This window comes from Neoarius graeffei, chromosome 1, assembly GCF_027579695.1.
Source record: "Neoarius graeffei isolate fNeoGra1 chromosome 1, fNeoGra1.pri, whole genome shotgun sequence".
Taxonomy (NCBI): domain Eukaryota; kingdom Metazoa; phylum Chordata; class Actinopteri; order Siluriformes; family Ariidae; genus Neoarius; species Neoarius graeffei.
The window spans coordinates 85601459-85622757 of record NC_083569.1 but is presented as its reverse complement, the minus strand read 5'-3'; the positions used below and the strand labels follow the sequence as shown (position 1 = coordinate 85622757).

General features: G+C 40.4%; 1 protein-coding gene across 1 annotated transcript; it reads right to left on the bottom strand.

The window, feature by feature from the left end:
- Positions 1-1066: 1066 nt before the first annotated feature.
- On the bottom strand, positions 1067-19783 carry LOC132901398 (E3 ubiquitin-protein ligase TRIM39-like). The gene is made up of 8 exons (XM_060943792.1): positions 19624-19783; positions 18818-18907; positions 16348-16904; positions 16089-16184; positions 15735-15968; positions 15476-15638; positions 15324-15350; positions 1067-2800 (listed from the first exon to the last, which is right to left on the bottom strand). The coding sequence occupies exons 2-8, from the start codon at positions 18882-18884 to the stop codon at positions 2253-2255; spliced, it is 1692 nt and encodes a 563-aa protein (XP_060799775.1). The 5' UTR covers positions 18885-18907; positions 19624-19783; the 3' UTR covers positions 1067-2252.
- Positions 19784-21299: the final 1516 nt, after the last annotated feature.

Genomic DNA, 21299 nt, shown 5'->3' with positions numbered 1-21299 from the left:
GAGGTGAAATAACATGTATACACACTACCGTTCAAAAGTTTGGGGTCACCCAGACAATTTTGTGTTTTCCATGAAAAGTCACACTTTTATTTACCACCATAAGTTGTAAAATGAATAGAAAATATAGTCAAGACATTTTTCTGGCCATTTTGAGCATTTAATCGACCCCACAAATGTGATGCTCCAGAAACTCAATCTGCTCAAAGGAAGGTCAGTTTTATAGCTTCTCTAAAGAGCTCAACTGTTTTCAGCTGTGCTAACATGATTGTACAAGGGTTTTCTAATCATCCATTAGCCTTCTGAGGCAATGAGCAAACACATTGTACCATTAGAACACTGGAGTGATAGTTGCTGGAAATGGGCCTCTATACACCTATGGAGATATTGCACCAAAAACCAGACATTTGCAGCTAGAATAGTCATTTAGCACATTAGCAATGCATAGAGTGTATTTCTGATTAGTTTAAAGTGATCTTCATTGAAAAGAACAGTGCTTTTCTTTCAAAAATAAGGACATTTCAAAGTGACCCCAAACTTTTGAACGGTTGTGTGTGTGTGTGTATGTGTGTGTGTGTGTATATATATATATACAAAATGGAATCATTTGCTGACAGCTCAGTCCCCCCCAGTTCAAAAATCCTATCTGCGCCCCTGCTGAAATTACGTTTTTCACTCTCCCATACGTGGACAGAGACAGGACAGACATCAAAGTGCTGAGAAAAAAAAATAGGAAAGCAGCTCAACATATAGTAAACTAGTATTTCCCTTGTACTATATTCAATATCAACATATACACATATAGTTACATATCAACAGTTTTTCCCCCTGTTCAATAGTTTTTCAATAGTTGAAGTTGAAGGCAGTACCAAAAAACACCACTAGAGGTCTTTTTAATATCACAATTTTATTTATTTTTATTTAAATCCTTGTATTTTTCATGCACACTGGTTTCTTTAATATCTTATTTTGTGCAATGCCTTATTTATATTGCATTTACAAATTACAACACTTGTTTACATTTTTTATTTTGGGAGTACTGTAAATGTAATACTTTATGCAAGCCATTTATATTATGTTTCATATATTCAGTTCATATTTTGTATTTGTTTCTTTAATTCAGTATTAAATATTTTGAATGTGCAATTTCTTTATTTAATGCCTTTAATTAAGTACTTTGAACGTGCAATTTTTTTGTTTAAATAAAAGAATGTTTTAAGACAAAGCTATTCCATTTCTTGTTAGTATAGATACACTATCAGTGGCTTTAACTGGTGTTGGGGAGGGGGCGCCACCTAAAATCTTGCCTAGGGTGTCAAATTGGTAAGGGCCGGGCCTGGTCAGCCCTGTGATGACCTGGCGACTTGTCCAGGGTGTACCCCGCCTTTCGCCCGTAGTCAGCTGGGATAGGCTCCAGCTCGCCTGCGACCCTGTCGAACAGGATAAAGCGGCTAGAGATAATGAGATGAGATTTCTGACCTCTTGGCTCACATGGGTTTTGTTCATGAGTTAGGCACCAGATACATCAGAATACAGGAAATATGGCCACCCCTGGTATATCCTTGGTTCCCCTTTGGCCAACCCATGTAAAAAATCCTGACTATGCCACTGCTGGTGGTACAACCACAAAAAAATCGACTTGATGGGTTTACCATTTTTTCTTAGGTATGGTACTCCACTGGAGCTCCGCTATTAATGAGACTCCCTCTGCCATCCTACATTTAACATATTTGTTTTAATTTAGTATTTTGAGCCCAAATGGCCCGCGTCATTTCACCTTTGTACCAGCAGATGGAAGGATTTAGTGCAGATTGAGGATTCATTTCTTCATTCATTTCTATTTTGAAGAACAGAAAAACCCTGACACTTTTATTTCGAAATAAAATACAGGTTTGTTTGTGTTTGATGAGGTTTGAAGGAGAAACAGTTTTGTTTGGTTTTATTTACACAGACATCAGCAGCTGAACTTCATACATTTTACTGATCAGATTAAATTCTGCAGTAAAACTCAGTGTGAACTGTAAATAATCTTTATTAATATTTGATTTGTCATGACAAAGTTCCACAATCAAAATGTGTAAAAACAGACAGTAGGAGTAAAATTATTTGTTTCTGCAAAAAAGTAACCCAGGTATTAAAATACACTGTACAGCATTTTAAAGGGGAATATGTATTTCTAAAATTAACCAGAAAATGTAAAATATTTCTATTTATTCTCACCATTTAATAGATGATTAAATCTGTGAGTTGAAAATTCATTCAGTCTTTAATACAGGAGAGATGATCAGTGGGGCTGAATTTTTACCTCCATCATTTAAACAAGGATTGAAGAATGGATAGAGTTTCTGAGTGAAAGACTGAGCAGTGAAAGAGTAGATATGAGATCTGGACTTCACATCATAAAAGGAGACCAGACCCTCATCATAATCCACAAACACCCCCACCGTCTCCACCTTCTCTCTCAGTGTGAGGGGGACAGCGGGATCAGCACGAGCCCAGTACTGATTCTCATCATACAGTCCCACAGTGCAGAATCCATTCTGAGGTTTCAGTGTAATGCTCCCCTTCCTGTTAATGTTTTCTCTCACAACTCCTAATCGCCACGCAGTTTTCCCTCTGACCTGCACCTCATAATAAAATCTCCCTGAGGAGAAACTCTGCTTTCCCACAACGCCGAGATAATATTTAAACCTCTGTGGTGTATCAGGGAGATTCTGCCGCTTGTCTCCATCTGTCACTTGTTTTCCATCAGCAGACAGGATGAGATCGGGATGAGCTGTATCAGGATCCAGAGTCACATCCACTGAGAGAAACACACAGTGTGTGATGTGAGTTTGCAGGTAAAAAAGATTAAATCATCATCCAGTAGTGAGGATCATTTGTCGCATTTACATATCTTAACACGCATTTTAATAACAGGTAAACACCGGTTTCTGAGCAGAGAGAGGTTCCGTTTCGCCCCTTGATGGAAACTCCGTAGTGGCCACATGAGCTGTGGGAGTCACTTGCTGGTCGGACATTTTGAACTCCGACTCAACTTGTGGGACACCGTGGATGCGAGTTTCTTAAAATACTGCCACCGTTTACGTTTGGCTAAGCAGGTAAGTGTTGTTTTACTAGACTAGGGATTTAACAGTGAAGCGCAGTTTACTGTTTCAAACGAAATATGGGTTCATTTTGTCCGACCACCAAAGCTAACATTGCTAGCGAGTAGGGCTGCACAATTAATCGAATTTAATCGAAAATCGCGATTTTGGCTGCCACGATTAAATTAAATGAAAATCGCGATTTATTTCCATTTAAAATGCGAGCTCTGCTGTATATCTGATCAAGCACTTTTTGACCAATACTCCGCCAAACCATTAGGGGGCGAACCGACGCATGTAAGGTTTCATTACTCCGCCTAAATAAGCAAGCAAGCCCCAAGTGCGCAGAGCTTCAGTGCAGCGGTTTCTTCTTCAAGGGGTGATAGCGTGAGAGTAGGTAACAGATTGAGGTGAGAGAGAAAAGCTAACTATGTCGGAACAACAGACTATTTAGCGCTGGAGGCAATGCTGTGACCTGCCTTCGCTCATGTTTAAAGCCAGAGCATGTTGATAGGCTGCTCTTTCTAGCTAAAAACTTGTAGGCCTCAGTATAATGCTATGTAATTGTTGCAATCGAGTTTTCAGTTCCTTCATCCTTTGGTAATTTCTTGGATAAATTTAATTTATTTGTCATTTGGAAATCAGAATTTCTCTTTTAAATTTCATTCTGCACTGAAAGCTGTTCATATCGTTTGTTTGAATATAGTGAAATAAAATTTAAGTGATTTCCCTAACATCAAGAATAATCGTGATTAATAATCGCGATTACAATTTTGATCAAGATAATCGTGATTATCATTTTTTCCATAATCGTGCAGCCCTACTAGCGAGGCTACAGACTAGGGTCGCCACCCGTCCCGTAAAATACGGAATCGTCCTTTATTTGGCAATTAAATCTTGTGTCCCGTATTGAACCGATACGGGACGCGATTTGTTCCGTATTTTCATAAATGTCCAATACACATGTCTGTCTCACACATATCAACACTAAATCTAACAATAATGAACAAAATAAAACAGGAAATACTCCATTGCGGGATCTACCCAGGACACAAACCCCTCCACTCTGCGTCCCGCTCTGTGCGTCTGGGCCTGACTGCCTGTGTCACTGCGTGTGGCGCTGTCACGGTTGCCTAGAGACAGACAACACACACTGGCGCTGCTCAAAAAACCCGGGCCTTTTAAAAATGTCTACCTCTCTCTCTGCACTATGGCACCTTGACCTTCAGTGATGTTGAGAGGGTAACCACAAAGCTCAACCTCATCCATAAAGTCAACATGGATGAACTTTATGATGAATGCTCCACAGCAAAGCCCATTCTGAAGAGGCTCAAAGAAGATGCTGAGGATGAATGGAAGTCCAAAGGTGTGGCTGCCAGGTGGGTGGCTCTCTTTCAAGTAGCTGACCTGCCTCACATGCTGTCTGTCATCAGCCACATCTTGAGCATCCCAGCATCCACTGGATATGTGGAAAGGGTATTTTCAAGAATGGCCAACAAATGGAGTGACTGCAGGAACAGGTGCTCCATGGAGTTCATAAGGAGTGAGCTCCTGATCACTCTAAACTTTGAGCAGTCCTGTTCAGAGTTTTACAACAGCACTTTGAAAGACAAAGAGTTACTCAGTGCAGCAAGGAGTAACAAGAAGTACACTTGGAAAAAGAAGTGAGGGAAATCTGTTGACTGTTTAAATCTGGTCTACTCCACAGACAAGAGAAACACAACAGTTCCTGATGAACTCAGGACTGTTGAGGGAAGGAGTAATGTTTTGCACTTTCTTGTTTTCTGCATTCTTGAATAAGCAGACATACATGTTTGTTGTGTTTTTGTTGTTTTTTGTTCTCTTTTTTCCTCTAAGTAAAAATGTCCCCAAGGTTCACAAAGAGAGTCCCTACACCAAGAACAGTTATGCACTTACATTTACAGCGATATTAAGTTCTCAATATATTTAGATTATATTTTAAAAGTTCATTGTTGCCCACTTGTACATTATACACTTTTACAGAATTGGCAATAAAGCATTTCAAGCTTTAAGTATGAGTAATTGCTTTCTTGATCACCCCTTTACTAAAAACACCTACAAAATAAAACATACCACTGCTGCGAGCACCCCACCCCATGGGAGTCGTGCCCGTGGTGGTCATGGCCCCAAGGAGCCGTGGTGGGCGTCCCTTATTTTCATTTCTGAATGGTGGCAACCCTACTACAGACGGCGCTCCAAGCTTAGTGACCCTCAAAAGAATTCTTGCACAAACACGACTTTATGCTAACTTTAATGTGTTGGAACGCACTGCGTATGTTTATAATGCATTGTAATTGAATTATGGTGTAGTTTTGTTTGAGGAGGAAATGATGCCCATGAGCACTGGGAGGAGGGGGAGGGGTGACCTGGTTCTGCAGTTAGCAGTAGCCGCGCAGTGAACGCAAACGCAGGGCGATTTGTCAGTCAGAAATGTTACAATTCTGCAGATCCAAGCCAGTGTATAGCGCCATGCGGGAAACTCGCTGATTAAAGTGAAGGGGCTTCGAAGTTGGTTAGACTTGGGCCCAGGAGAAGAGCACAGTCTTCCCAGTGCCTCGCGAATGGACGCTGCGGCAGGAATGGAAACGCTAGCGGTGGGCAGCTTGATCTAAAGTATCGATCTAAAGTATCGATCGTATCTCCATTAAAGCAACTCAGAATGGTATGTTTCCTTGTGCCAGCTGTTTACACTAAGGGGTCGATTCAGCAAAGATCTTATTTAACCTTTTGTGAAATGTGAGGAAAAATAGTCCAAGTATAAGATTTTGTAGGATTGTTTTCATTGTTCAAAATTGTGCTTAAATTGAAATCCATTTAAGTTACTCAGAACATTCTGTCTTATTTAAGTCATTTAACTGTCCATGCATGTGGGGGAAAATGTCTCATTCTCAGTTCATGCTGAACCATATCAGTTATAAAAGACGAACATCTATATTTTCATACATATACATGTATCTGTAATTGCTTAATTATCTGAGATTAAACTAATGTATTCTTTTGAAAACTGATTAAAATTATCAGGTTAAAATGTTAAACATTTTCTTATACTAGCTTCACTGAGGTGTTAAGGTTCTTTTGCTTTTATTATAAAATTAATACTTTGGCTGCTGCTCAGATTAAGAAAGCAATTTGAAGACATCACTCTGGGCTGTGATCACCTAAGTCTTTGGCTTTATCTTGTCAAATGTTTTTGAACCAAGTCTGACTATTTCCCGCTCTTTATTTCGCTCTTGTTTTCAGACTTTGTTACTTTGGGTGGTTGTCTTCTCCAAAGAAGCCAGACGAATACAGCTTGCTGTACCAGGATCTGTCAGTGAACTGATTGATGGACTGAAAGAGAGACTTGGACTTGAAGGTGATTTCTCACTCCAGTTTGAGGATCCAGATTTTGGCAATGCATTATGCAATTTGACAATGTCTGAATTACCAGCTGAGCGTGCAGTCCTGCATATTATGCGGGACTGTAATTCATCTCTACTTAACCAATCCAGTGACCATTCGATTGGTTCAGTCTCCGCTCTTCATACAGCCAGTGTTCACTCTGAGCATTTCAGGTCTAGCTCAGACTCTATCCAGAGCAATTTAAGGCATGTTGCTGAGCATCCCTCTCCGTTCCCGATCCCTAAGTTCTCGTATGACGTTGAGTTGAAATTGCGTAAGGGTAAGGAGATGTACGAAAAGTCAAAGAAGGGCCTTGACGTGACAGGAGACAATAAAATGGGCATTTTGGATAAAATTGCACAGGCAATTTTTGAAATCAAAAGCTACCCTGACAAAGATGAACTTCAATCAGTTGCCTCTTCCCTGGTTCTTAAGGAGCTAGGTAGCATCACAGGCTATGTAGGATGGAAAACAAGTTTCCAGTACAAGCTTGGAAACTACAGGTCAAAGCTGCACCAGGCAGGCTGCAATGAGGTGGATGTGAACAGGAAAAGAAAAGGTGGAGATGAGGATGACCGCCTGTTCACCCTGAAAAAGCCCAAACATGGAGAGGTCAACCATGTTCCAGATTATCCACAACACCATGATGATTCTACTCTTGAAGAGTTGCTCTGGTTGATGAAATGAAGAAAAAGAACCTGACAATGATGCGGCACAAGCTGGAGCTGACATTTTCCCTTAGGCGGAGAGAGGTAATAGAGGGACAGCCTATGGTATCCGAGGTCCAAGAGAGATGGCCTGCGCTGTTTTCCTTTGAGGAGGTAAGATTGTGCTCATTTATTTCCTAATTTTATTGTTCAAATGCCCAATGCAGTGTGTGTGTAATTGGGTAGGTCTGATTTTACCACATTGTCTATAACTGACAAAATGCGCAATCTGTTATAAGCTATATTGGCAAGCTATACTATACCATGCTTTCGTCTAAACCGGGGAACAGGGGCGCTGCAACCTCTAACTCTTGGTGTGCGCCCCCTTACCGAAATGCCGATTGAACCCCAAGTCACACTTAGGCCATGCACTTATATGCTACTGCACAACATGCAGTCTTTCTCAAAATGATCTTTTCTCCGTGAAAACATCCCAGCAACACCACGTGACAATGTGTCTGATCATCAAATACATTATAATGACTCCAAAAACATTCCAATCATAGTAGATACACCGTCAAATGGTGCAAAAATGATCCGAATTGGCCTTTTCCAGACCGAGGCGCCATGTTGTTTAGTTGTTTACTTGTCGCAGCTGCTCTCGCGAGATTTGACATAGGTTACATACAAGGTCAGCTGACTTGTCGAGAGAGATTTCTCGAGACTGAATGACGTTTCACCCACCGGCACGGGAGCTTTGGACAGAAGAAGTTCGTGAGTTGTTTTTGTTGACACTTGGGCATTTAAAGATGTCATCCAGTGGCACGAAATGGAAGAAAGCCAAAGACTGTCCGGGACAGAAGAAGATGACTTCTTTTTTCTGTCACAAAGCGGATAAAGATGTTTCCGATGGTGAGATCGCAACAATCAAGGGATCGGTCCGTGCTGCCAATTGAAGCTCATTGAAGCGGTCGTGCTCATTGAAGGACGCGCCAACCGAGCGCTGTGACAGCGGCGTCGCGGAATCCGTGATGAACAAAGACAGATGTCTTGCTCTGATGAAGGTACTGATGCCCCTTTTCCACCAAAGCAGTTCTAGGGCTGGTTCGGGGCCAGTGCTTAGTTTGGAACCGGGTTTTCTGTTTCCACTGACAAAGAACTGGCTCTGGAGCCAGAAAAACTGGTTCCAGGCTAGCACCAACTCTTTGCTGGGCCAGAGGAAAGAACCGCTTACGTCAGCAGGGGGGCGGAGTTTTTAAGACCAACAACAATAGCAAGATCGCGAAAGGTCGCCATTTTTAAGCGGCGAGAAGCAGCAGCTGTACAAATGCGAAGTCATCCATTATTATTGTTGTTGCTGCTGCTGCTTCTTTTCCGTGTTGTTGTTGCTACGATCTTCACGCCAAGGTTTATACAAACACAGCGACGTTACTGACGTATACAATGACGTAATGACGTGGCTCCGCGCAGCACCCCGAGCTATGGAAAAGTAAACTGGTTCTCAGCTGGCTCGCAAGTTGAACGAGTTGTGAACCAGCACCAGCACTGGCCCCGAACCAGCCCTGGAACTGATTTGGTGGAAAAGGGGTACGAGTGTTCAGTGGAAAAGCAAAATGAGAAAAAGGCCGAGTTCCAGGAAAAGTTTGTGTGTGTGTGTGTGTGTATATGTGTATAAAAAAAAAAGAAAATAATAATATATTTTTTTAGCACGCTTACATTTTTTGCATGGTTTCAAACTTTGTGATTTTGGGTTGGATTCCAAATTTAGAGTGTTTACTTTTTTAGTTTCCTTTTAAAGAAAATAATTTTGCTCTGGAATTATTTTTTTCATTTTGAACAACTAACTTTACCTTATTCTAGTATAAGAAAACAACAGATTTCTCTGGTGAATGTTTAATACTTTACATTTGATTCATTTGAATTATAAATTTCTATTTGAATCATGAGGAATTAGTATTGTGTAATTTGAATTGAGGTATTAGAATTTGATTTAAGCGTTTGTGACAGTTTTATTTTCTTTTTCAATGTTGACAAACAATTTTGTTACAATTTCCCTCTCAGATAGCCTCAGAATGTCCCATTGTAGCATCAATTTTTCAAAGGCTTCGCACGGCGGAAGGGGGGGACACCCCTGCACCATCTCCCCCCGCCATGGTGAGCGCCCTCATACTAGATTTTTCTAAAAAAAAAAAACCTGCACAGGCCACTCCACACACTCCAACTCACTACACTATCAGCCCCACAATTTGTAATAGAATTTGTCCTCCCAAGGAGTATGTTCCCTAATTCAACTTTTAAATTGGAACAGTTTTTTTTTCTTTTTTCTGTGCGTTTATGTAGTTTGATGTTTATTTGAGTGTTTTGTCCGCCGGTTGTGGTGTAGCTCCGGACCCAGTTTTGGACGTTGGTTCCCTCCAGGCCTTGGTTAGCTGTGGGTGATGCCTGTGCTCCCAGCTATGGACTGCAGTGAGCTCGTTGCTCATTTTAACATCGTGGTTGTCTAGCGCTCTATGCTTTAATGCTTGGCGTGATGTTCCGAGCGATGTTGCTCGGTGGCGTCGTGGCGGTTGTGCAGGCGGTTTAGGACATACTGTGGGTGGTAGAAAAGGGCAACTGGATTTGCTTGAAGATTCTTGAAAACATTTCACCTCTCGTCCGAAAGGCTTCCTCAGTTCTGTCTGACTAATAGGGAGTATCAGATAATATCTGATACTCCCTATTAGTCAGACAGAACTGAGGAAGCCTTTCGGATGAGAGGTGAAACGTTTTCAAGAATCTTCAAGCAAGTCCAGTTGCCCTTTTCTACCACCCACAGTTTACTATGACCTGGATGATTGAGAATCTTCACAGATAGGTTTAGGACATACCAGCGCTCTGTGTGGCGGTGCTTCTGTGCTCGCTTTGTGGATCCATGGTGTGGTGTTCAAGCCATGTTGCTGGCGGCGTCACGGTGGCTGTGCTGGCAGTGTGGAACTTGTTTTCGTGCACCTTTTGGTGGGACTGTGGTTGCTACACCACTGGAATGACATCATGACCCCTATTTGGTGGACTTTTATTTATTTATTTTTTTTCTCTCTGTCTATAATTGTAAAGCGACCTTGGGTTTTGAGAAAGGCGCTATATAAATTGAACCTGTTTATGATTATTATTATTATTATTATTATTATTATTATTGATGTGTCACAGTCAGATTAATTGTTAGTCTTTAGGATTTGTCTTTACAGATGCCAGTGAAACTTAATGAAACTTTTTTGCCAAAACTAAATGATATACATTTTTATAGAGTAATTGTATTGTAGCTTCCTAGGAATGTTCTGTTAAGAAAAAAAAACCCTAACAGAATCATTATTGTCCAATTAATTATATTATTTTATTGTTTGTATTCATATATCTGAAGAATTTAATCGAATCACCAGCAAAGACCTCCTGGGGACTTTCACTACATCCCTTGACAAATATGCGCCTCGCCTGCTTAGACTGTACCGGGCTAGGGAAGGCAGGCTTTGGTCAGAAGATGGAACACCTCCTTGATAACCTTGATGAACAGGTAAGTGATGTGCCTGAAGCTAAAAGCATTCATAAGTTGAGGGAAAATAACCTGTCATGCTTTTCAACTGCCAAACCTTGAGCACTTCCTGTGTTCAGTAGCCAAAGAAGATGTGACCGCCCATGCCTCTTTCCTTTGTTGAAAATATGAAATATTTGCCCGGGATTATTAGGAAAGCATGAATATACTTTTTTCATTCCAGAGAGACAGAAAAGCTAAAAGATGCTTTGATGGACATGCATCAGCAAAAATTGATGGTACCAGTCATTGCTTTGGTGTTCTGAATTGAAACAGAAAATTATCACAGTATTTCTGATTTGTAAAAGTACAAATTAATGCAGGATTGCAGTGGAATTTCTTTCCCTCTTTCCTTTTGCATTTTGTATAAATTCACTTTGGCACTATACTAATTGATGTGCTTGTGTGTTTTCCACTGGATACTGTTAGACATCGGACATTGTGTCTCACCGAAAGACAGCAGCATTGAGGGGCCTGCCTATTTTTGTTCGGGATGACACCACTAAATTCTTCTTGAAGTGTTCGGTGAGTAATAGCAAGTTTATTTCTATAGCACATTTCCTACACAGGTAATTCAATGTGCTTTTTTTTAAACTTCCACAAGCTGAATGGCAAGGGTCAGTAGCATGTTACTAAAATTTAGGTTGGAATAAGAAGAAATGCATTTTGTCTTTCAGTTTTCTTTAACACTCAATCATGTTTGTTACTTCTCTTCAGGACACTGACCCTGAAGAACGAGTGCTCAGAGGTGGGTCTGTTGCCATCCTCACTGTCCTCGAAGACAATGATGCTGCCGTTTCACCAAATGTGCGAGACATGGCTATTGTGTTGGAAGGGGCCATTGTGCTCCATGACCTACCAGACCTCAGTACTGCCTTTGCATACCTCTTTGGCTTTCTGTATGCCATGAACATTGATTATCCAAAGGAGATGAGGTATACCTTTGAAGCACTTCAGACTATCTTTTTTTTTTTTTTTTAGCTTGGCTCTCGATGCTCACAGCACATAAGGGGTCTCAAAACAAAGCTATTGCTGTGAGCTAGTCATTTTAAGCATGCAGATCTCTGCCTCTGAAACAAAGATTCATGAAACTTTTGGAGACGTCAGCTGCCAGTTCACAAGAGGTGCATATACCGTGTTTCCACTGTTCATGTTTGTTGTTGGTGCTCAAGTAAAACTTGGGTGGATGCACTATCTTGCATGTGCAGTCATTATAAGCATGCAACTCCAGTTTGCCTGTGAAATATACATTTTTGGTATTGTTGGATGTCAGTTCAGGGCTCGAAATTCGCGGTGGTCCGGTTGCCCGAGGCGACTTAATTTGTTATTTGGCGGGTAATTCCTGTCACTAGCCAGCCTGGCTGGCTAGTTGAAAATAAAAAATATATATGAAATGAAGATTCAGACTAGGGCTGTGCGATATATCGAATATACTCGATATATCTCTGAAAATTCTGTGTGAGATACATAAAATTATTATATTGTAAACTATCAAGTATTTTATGGTCATCTGCCGACTTGCATTTGTTTCGTGTTTGTTGCGTTTGTTTAAAAGCTTTTCCGGTGGTTTTCTCCCTGTCCCTCAGGCAGTAACGCGAGAGGCTGCCAAAGGGTAAAAAAACCAATAACGTCACACACTCTCCAACCAATCCTGGGCGACATCTAGGTGCTGAAAGGAACTTGCGGGAAGATTTTCTAGTTTCGGTTTACAGCGCTGACTCAGTTCGTGCAATCGCTGGTGTTGCATAGGCTACCGTGTAAGCTCTGTCAATTTCAGCGACAAATTAAAAATGGAAGCGGACGAATTGGTTCCTAAAAGACCTAGTAAGGGGTCAGTCATCTGGCATTTTTTTGGATATCGCGAGGAGGACGTGGAACAGCAAATGCCAATTTGTAAAGTGTGCAAAAAAAACCCTGTCATCACGAAAGGCAGCAGCACTACGAAGCATGTTGGACATATTTTGGGCGCTATAGTCATGATAGTAAGTATATTTGTTTTCAGTACTCATACACCAAGTTGCCAAGTTTTCCAATATATTATTATTTGTTGATATTATATTATGGTGCTCTGTGTTGTTCTCATTTATGTATTTAACAACAGTATCAAAATATTCAGGTCTTGAAATAAATGCACATTAGTCATGAACAATGGTAACTACTCTCTTTTGCGTTATTTTTGACAGAAGTAAAATTCATACATGAACAAATTTTGGCTAGTTGATTTTCTGTTTGGCTGGTTACTTTGGAAGGTAACTAGTCCGGCTGGCTGGTGGAAAAAAAAAAAAGAATTTCGAGCCCTGCAGTTAACAAGAGGCGGTGGAGCTTTATAATTTTTTATTCTTAAATTCTTTGATTCAAAGACCTTTTAAACGCATTTGAAAAATGCACGTGTTGTGCGACGTAATTCAAGACGTTTTTGGATGCGTTTGTCTCGATCATTTTACAAGATTTGTAAGAGGCACATAACCAGTGTTTTGCCTGTTCAAGTTTGTTACTAAAATATAGATGAAAGTCTTCCGGATTTAACCGGAAATCCGGATATTTGACAAAACTCTTGAAAATCTCCGGTTTCCCGAATGGAGAAATTTATTTTTCAGCTTTTTCACGTTCCTAGACGCGGCGTAATACTTTGCATCATCCTTGCATGGGCGCAGTCCTTAAATAGCCCAAACACAGTTCATTGATTAAAGACAGGTGTTCTTTGATAACGGCGCGCGTGCCGGAGCTCGTTAGCGCGCCTTCAGGTGCACGAGCTAAGGCGCGCGCAGGACTGACACCGTTCTGCGCAACACAATCGCACTAGAAAGCATGTTCAAGCTGCCAGTGGAGCTGCAGTCTTTTTAGTTGCGAATTACAAGTATTTCCTCTTGTGTTAATAATTCGCCATGTCAAAACAAGCAAAACTTTCCTCCTTCTTTCGACGTGAAGAGAGGTAAGCAATTTATTATATTTTTTTTCCATCAAAGTTACATTTTGTGGCTTTGAAGCCAAGTTTTAGTGCCGTTTCTAGAACACAAGATCAAGAAAACGTGGAAGAAACAGCAATAATGGAAGAGCCCGTTTCTAAGCTACCTAAAACTAGCAATGGTAATTTATTTTTTGTTACATAATGCACTCGGCTGCCAGTCAGTGTGTGACACACACACACACACACACACACACACACACACCCTACGCCCCTGATTTACATGAGAAATGTGGTATGCATTGGTGTGTTTAAATTTACAGACAATACGAACTAATGTAAACAATTGGCTTCAACTCGCATAAATCTGAATTGGAAATGTTTAGTTCACTTTAGCTTCTGCAAACGCACAACTCTACTAAAAGATTGATAAACAAGGTTCAATGTCCCCAACACTGAAACCTGAAAGCTTTAGAAACTCTAACAGACCTTTACTTTTTAACAGCACTGTTTTGGGATTTTGCTGACTTTACCTTCAACTGTCTGATTTTTTTCAAAGTAATGAACTGTGTAGCAGGAAAATCACCGCGTTTTCTAAATGCACTCCTGAAAATTACTCATTAACGAGGGGAATTAAATTTGATATTTTTGACAGGTTAATCATTAATGTACATGAAAGAAAAAGGTTTAAAAGTTATAACTTGTTTTAGTGAAAATAAGTACTAGAATGCAGGGTTTTGCGTGTTATGTTATTAAATTTTTTCGGGGGACGTTGCCCCCCCCATCTTAGTTTGACTTTCAAAAGTTCAGGATTTTTTTCTTTGCTCCACTTTCATCTCTACTAAAATTTCAATGTATGTGCAATTTTAAACTTGTCTAGTTCATTGTGATTAGCGCTCATTTACAACTTCAAGATACACTTGGACAGGCAATTATTTTATGTATGCGTGTCCTGTTCACCACGATGTTTACCAAGAGGAATAAACATAGTGTCGGCTAACTTAACGCTTTGTGCTCTTCATTTTAGTTAAATATTAATTTATTTATTACAGCAACATGCATTTTTTTTTTTTTTTTTTTTTTTTTTTTTTTTTAAAGATATTTTTTTGGGCCCCCTGCACCTCCATTGGATAGGACAGTGCAGAGACAGGAAATGAGCGGGAGAGAGACGGGAAGGGATCGGGAAATGACCTCGGGCCGGAATCGAACCCGGGTCGCCCGCATTCATGGCACGGCGCCTTAACCACCTGAGCCACGACGCCCCCAGCAACATGCATTTTTATTGATTTATAAAGCAATATTTCTATCTCACTGAATCAAGAATTGTGTATTTATTCAGCAGGAATTTCTGTATTTGTTGAAGATAGAAATACATGTTATTGAAGCAAGAATTTCATGGTTGGCCTCGCAAGATTATCAAAATTATGTGAACAAGAAAATTAAAGTCTGCAGAACTCTTGTCTAAACTTGAAAACTAGTAAAAGTCAATGACAGTAGTCAAAAGTTGAGACAATTCAAAAATCTATTGCATCATGTTTCCTTGATAATTTGAGTTTTCTCAACATTTTTGTTTTTACAGTGTAGTGAGGAGGATAATGAGAGACTCTTTAAGACTTCCTTTTAGCTGGAGATATCTACAGATGAAAATAAGTCTGATGATGCAGTGGTGTAATGATGATCTGTACATTTTAATATGAGAGGAAACAGAAACCTCACTGTACCTGCATACTGCTGAATCCTCTTCAGTTCTGTGGAAAATAATTACAACAAAACATCACTTTCATTAGATTTCAGATGGTTTTATTGCAGGATAAAGCTAAAAACGAACCAACATTATTATAGACTTGTGCCAAGAAAACACAAAGTTTCTCACCTGCTTCCTTTAACTTGTCATTGAGTGTTTTAGTGAGTTTCTCATTCAGAGTCTGCTGAAGCTGAGACAGAGCTGTCCTCACAGTGTCCCCACTCAGATCAGTGTTAATACTGATCTCAGTCCAGTTCTTGGTGTGTGGAGGGCTGCACATGGAGGAGTAAATCTACAGTAGAGCAGGAGAGAGGAGAAATCCCTCAGCATGGTGAGTGTTGTTCTGTGATGTTCTGCATTGCCAGTGAGCAGAGAGAGGAACACTGACCTGTAGGAGGTGGAGATGCTCCTCAGTGTGTGAGAGCTGCTCCAGCTCAGTGTCTTTCCTCTTTAGCACAGTGATTTCCTGCTCCAGCTCTTTAATGAGTCCTTCAGCCTGCCTCTCTGCTGCTCTCTGCTTCTCCTCCATCACCTCGAGCAGCTCAGCCTGACTTCTCTCAATGGAGCGAATCAGAGCAGTGAAGACTTCAACACTGTCTGCTTTCTCTTTCTCTGTGCTTCTCTAAAGGAGCAACACATTTTCAGTTTCTTTACATCACACTGAATAATGAACTAATCTTTATTGCAGATTGTTAATTTCTACAGATTCAAGCAAACAGTACATAAACTATTTTCCACACACGTTGCTGAGCTCGACTGAGTGTTTGATCTCTTGGATCTTCTTCAGTCGGTCCTGAATCATCTGCTGCACATCTGTCTGTGTTTTTCCCAGCTGAGTCTGAGGACAGAGCAGAAGATGAATAATTGATATTTTTTACTACTTTTGTACCTCTTGTCCTGGAATTTGATCTCAGAAATTTCCAGTCTGCTCTACCACTGGATAAATTAATTTGTATTTTCTATAATAATGTCTAAATTTGATGTTAATGAATGTTTCTCACCTTCCTCTCTCCGCTCTCCTCCTCTATAGGAACAGTGTTGTGATTCTTGTGGTCTGTCTCAGTGCAGAACTGACACACACACGTCTGATCATCTCTACAGAACAGCTCCAGCGGTCTCTCATGTTTCTGGCATATGTAGTCCTCCAGGTTCTCCACAGGGTTTATTAATTTGTGTTTCTTAAGTTTGGGCACATAATTATGAAGCTCTAGATGAATTTTACACAAACTTGCAGAACAATCCAAACAGGATTTCAGGGCCTTCAGCTTCTCTCCAGTGCAGGCATCACAAAGAACCCCAGGTTTATCAGGACCACGTTTCTTCTTGAAGAGATCTGCAACCTCTCTCAGTGTTGTATTAATCTTCAGTTCAGGTTTCTTGGTGAATTTTTCTTGACATAATGGACAGTGACAGTGTTGACTCTTCTCCCAGCACTGTGTAAGGCAGCTCTTACAGAAGTTGTGTCCACATGGAGTGCTGAGTGGATCAGTGAACACATCCAGACAGATCGAACACAGCAGCTGCTCTTCAGACAGGAGACTGCTGGAGTCACCAGAAACTAAGGTTCATAATAAAATAAAGAATTACACATTGTTTATAAATAGTGTAGAGATACTGGAATTTGTTTCAATCTTGTCTCTATTCAGTCCACTGCATCTGTAGTGTAGGTGTGAAAATCACACACCAGAATTTCTACACATTTTTCTGGACTGATACCAAAAAGGCTTTTCATTCTAAACTCACTTACGGTTGACATCTAAAGGCACTTATCAGGGCGTCATTTAATGTTTTGGTCAAACCATTTTTGTAGAATACTTTAATGAATTTTACAGTCAAAGGTATTTACAAGTGTACTGTAGATCTTACATCAGTAAGAAAGCCCAGAACTTCCTGCATTAACAATAATGACAAAGTTGTTTTCCTCCCAGAGCTGATTATTTTTCCATAAAACTGTTCAGGCTTGAGTGCTTTATTCCTCTTATACAGAATCAGTGCAACACTCCAACAATAAAATACTTTTCTTTCACAAAGTCACTCACCAAAATATTCCCACCCAAAATATCTCCTCCTATGCCCTGAAGGAGAGCCCATCTACCAGGTCAACAAGATCCTCGACTCTAGATGCAGAAGGGGTCAACTAGAGTACCTGGTAGATTGGGAGGGCTACGGACCCAAGGAGCGAAGCTGGGTGGGAGCCAAGGACAGCTTAGATTCTCTCTTAACTCAACAGCATCATTCCCAGTCACCCAATAAGCTTGCACCAAGGGGGAGAGGCCACCCCAGGAAGTGTTTAGCTCCCGGAGGAAACTCCCCCGGGCGTGGGGTGTTTGTCAGTAATAATGTTAAGAGCGACAGCTCAAGACGGACTACAAACATGGACACTAATAATTACAACCTTAAGATCCACAGCGCCCTCTGTCACCTGAGTTCTAATTACACCTGTCTGTGATTCCACTAATCACTGCTACTAAACCCCTCTCACACCTCAAAGACGCGAAGTATTGTCCAGTCTTCACTCCTGTGTACCGAGCTGTTTGTTTACTCTATTTGCCTTCTAGTTTCCTTGACCCTGTTTCTTGTTATTCTCACCACACTCTCTAGTCTAGTCTGTATTGCTCTGTGTGCTGATTGATCGACCCCTGCCTGTTTTCTCCACTACGATTCTCGTCTTGTGATTTGGCTTGGTCTCCAGTTTGCTTCCCCGCTCTCCCCTGCACATACAGCTGTAAGTGCCTGCACCCTGACACCATCCTACATTATTCAGTAACAGAATTCACAAAAGAATATTGTACATTATGAGGTAATGTCTGCATATTTCTTTATCAGGTTCTATATATTTGTTACTATTTTTGTCTTTTTAGTTTGTAAAGAAATTTTATTTAATTACACGTGGAGTTTCATCAGATTTTAATAAGGATGGATGAAAGTGACAGATTTCAGAGAGGATGCTCATTTTTATTTATTTCGTTACTTTTTTGTCATTCACTTTTGTTTCAATAAATAAACATTTAAATCAGAACAAAGCATTGTCACATTTATTTATTTCTGCCCCAATCCTCCTCCAGTACAATTTATTTCCTGTCACATTTAACCACATATCTAATTATTGAATATCTTTATGTATTTAAATATGTAACTCAGAAAGTCTAAAACATCCTCCACAGTTACACAATGTCAATCTACAGCATCAATAACTGGCTTTCTAAGATGTTCCTGCATTATAACACAAGTGTGAGATGAAAAGTGGCACAAAGTCATCAGAAAAACAATGAAACCATTCACTGAGATCATTTCTATAACCCTTCATTTCAGCCAAAATTTCCCAATAGTCCTTCATTAAATTATGTAGCTCATCCACCATGCAGTACAAGTCCCTGTGAATTAGTTGTTACTATAGAAAGAGTAATTTACTGCTACATAACTATTTAATAAACATACTGTAAACAATCATGTATGAGCTGTATAACTTACATGATGAAGGTGGTTCTTCCCTGCTGCTCCTTCTTTTCTTTTTTGCTGGTGATGAAGATTCAGCCATTTTCTTCCTCTTGTGTTTTGAACCTTTTCAGTCAGAAATCACATCATTCAGTTCACACATGTAACAGTATGAGGTGTTACTGATTAGTCTGTTTGACTCCACAGGCCTGTCTGCAGTGTTAAACCTCAGCAATGACACTGGAAGCATTTAGACTGTGATATAAAACACACATAAACATTCTCATCCTCATTAGATTGTAATAAACACAGGATTTCACTGATCATTCTCACAGATCTCAGCTCAGGAACTGGATCATTCAGTTTCTCACTGACTGATATGTTTCTATAAGTGTTTATGTTTCACCCAGTGATCACCTCTGGACTTCCAACACACACACACACACACACACACACACACACACACACCTTTCATTCAGTAAATTCAGCACAGCTCACACAGTTGGGAAATTAGGTCATCAAGTATAAGGTATAATTGTATTTTAACTTGTATTTCAGTGTTCATGCTGGAATCAGTTTAGTTTTGAGCAGTTAATAAAACACAGCAACCTTTAAACCTGTTTTTCAGCTTTGTTGTCTCGGTTGATCACTGATCATTAAAGACAGTTTTTAAACTAAACTCAATAAAAACACTTATAATCAGCTTGTATTTCAGTGTCAGTGTTTCAGCAGTGTGTTAGAGACTCTGTCTCTGTCTGACATTGTTAACATGTGCAGTTTATCCTGATAAATCACACACTGACAAAACCTCTGAACTATAAAACATTCACTGAAGAACATACCTTTATTTTACTCGCCTCTTTTCAGGGAGTGAGAATTGTCTGTGTTTATATTTCAGAGTCGGTGAAAATCCTGCAGTTCATTTCAGAAATTAATGTGAAAATAAGGGTTTCTTCTCGATGTGAGCTGTAACTGCTTTCACTTTGACTTTAATCCCTTCCTTGTTCCCTTTGTAGGGGTTGATAAAGGGGCGGTTCCTCATATGATCACAGTGCAGTTTGTCTCCGCCTCCCGGACTTCACCTCTGCTCATGTGGATTTATACAGTCATTCAAACTGCACATGAAATAACAATAATGTGGTTTATTTCTCCTGCAGATTATCGTGATTATCGGAGAAGATCGTGGGCCACGTCATTTCATCTTTATCCCAGCAGATGGAAGCATTTGGCCCAAATGGAGACTTCATTCATTCATGATCACATGCTGCAATTATTGTATTCCTGATTCACACTTATTTTGGTCATACTGTATTTTTACGGAACATTTTTAGTTCTAAATAAAACAAGAATAATGTTTGTATTTTTGTTGAAAGGAGAAACTCATGTTTGTTCAGTTTTATCCACACAGACATCAGCAGCTGCTTTTAACAAATGTTATTGATCATTTTAATATCAGTGTGAACTGTAAATGATCTTTATTAATATTTGAATTGTAATGAAGTTCCACGATCATACAACTGAATGAAATGTGTGATTATGTCAGTTATGTATCTGTGTTTTTTTTAAAGCTTATTTTCTATCTCATCTCATTATCTATCCCAGCTGACTACGGGCGAAAGGCGGGGTACACCCTGGACAAGTTGCCAGGTCATCATAGGGCTGACACATAGACACAGACAACTATTCACACTCACATTTCATACCTATGGTTAATTTAGAGCCACCAGTTAACCTAACCTGAAAACTTGGCTGAAAACATATCTGTTTAATCAAGCCTTTTGTTAATGGTGTTTATGAGGTAAAGGAGTAGATCTGGAGGGTCCTCAGACATAGAGTGTTTTGGTAAACTGGGATGTACGGATGCTGTCAGTCCCCACTCGCTTGCTCACTCGAGTTTGTTGACGGTGTAGTGGCTGGCTGCTTTATGTCCCGGGGCTCCCTCATGCCTGTGTTACCTTCTGGCTCTCTCCTTTTAGTTATGCTGTCATAGTTAGGTGCCGGAGTCCCTGCTTGTACTCGGTGCAATATGTATACTGCTCCTACTTATTCAGGTGACATTGGGCATACCTAACAACCTGTGTTTTCTTTCCCTCCCCCCCACCCCAAATCTGTCCCTCTGAGTTACATGGAGTCAACAGGAAATCTTTTGGTGGAGAGGGTGGAGACCTCGACTGACTATCGTAGCCTGCAGGGAATCGGCCGTCAGACATTCTGTCGCATGTCCCAGACCCGGTGAAATGTAACTGAATTGTCTTGGCCAGCCCTAAGGGTCCCATCTGCATCTCATCATTGCTGAGGAGTGTGCTCCTATCACCCAATCAAGCATCCAGCCAGAGCAGGTCATGATATTTTTTACCATATTAACATGCCATTGTTGTGTGTTATGCCTGATGTAAAGACTCTCGTCTCTGCGAGTCTACCACACAGATTTAATACTTGTCATTTTTAGGGCATACCTAACAACCTGTGTTTTCTTTCTCTCCCCCCCCCCCCCCCCCAATCTGTCCCTCTGAGTTAC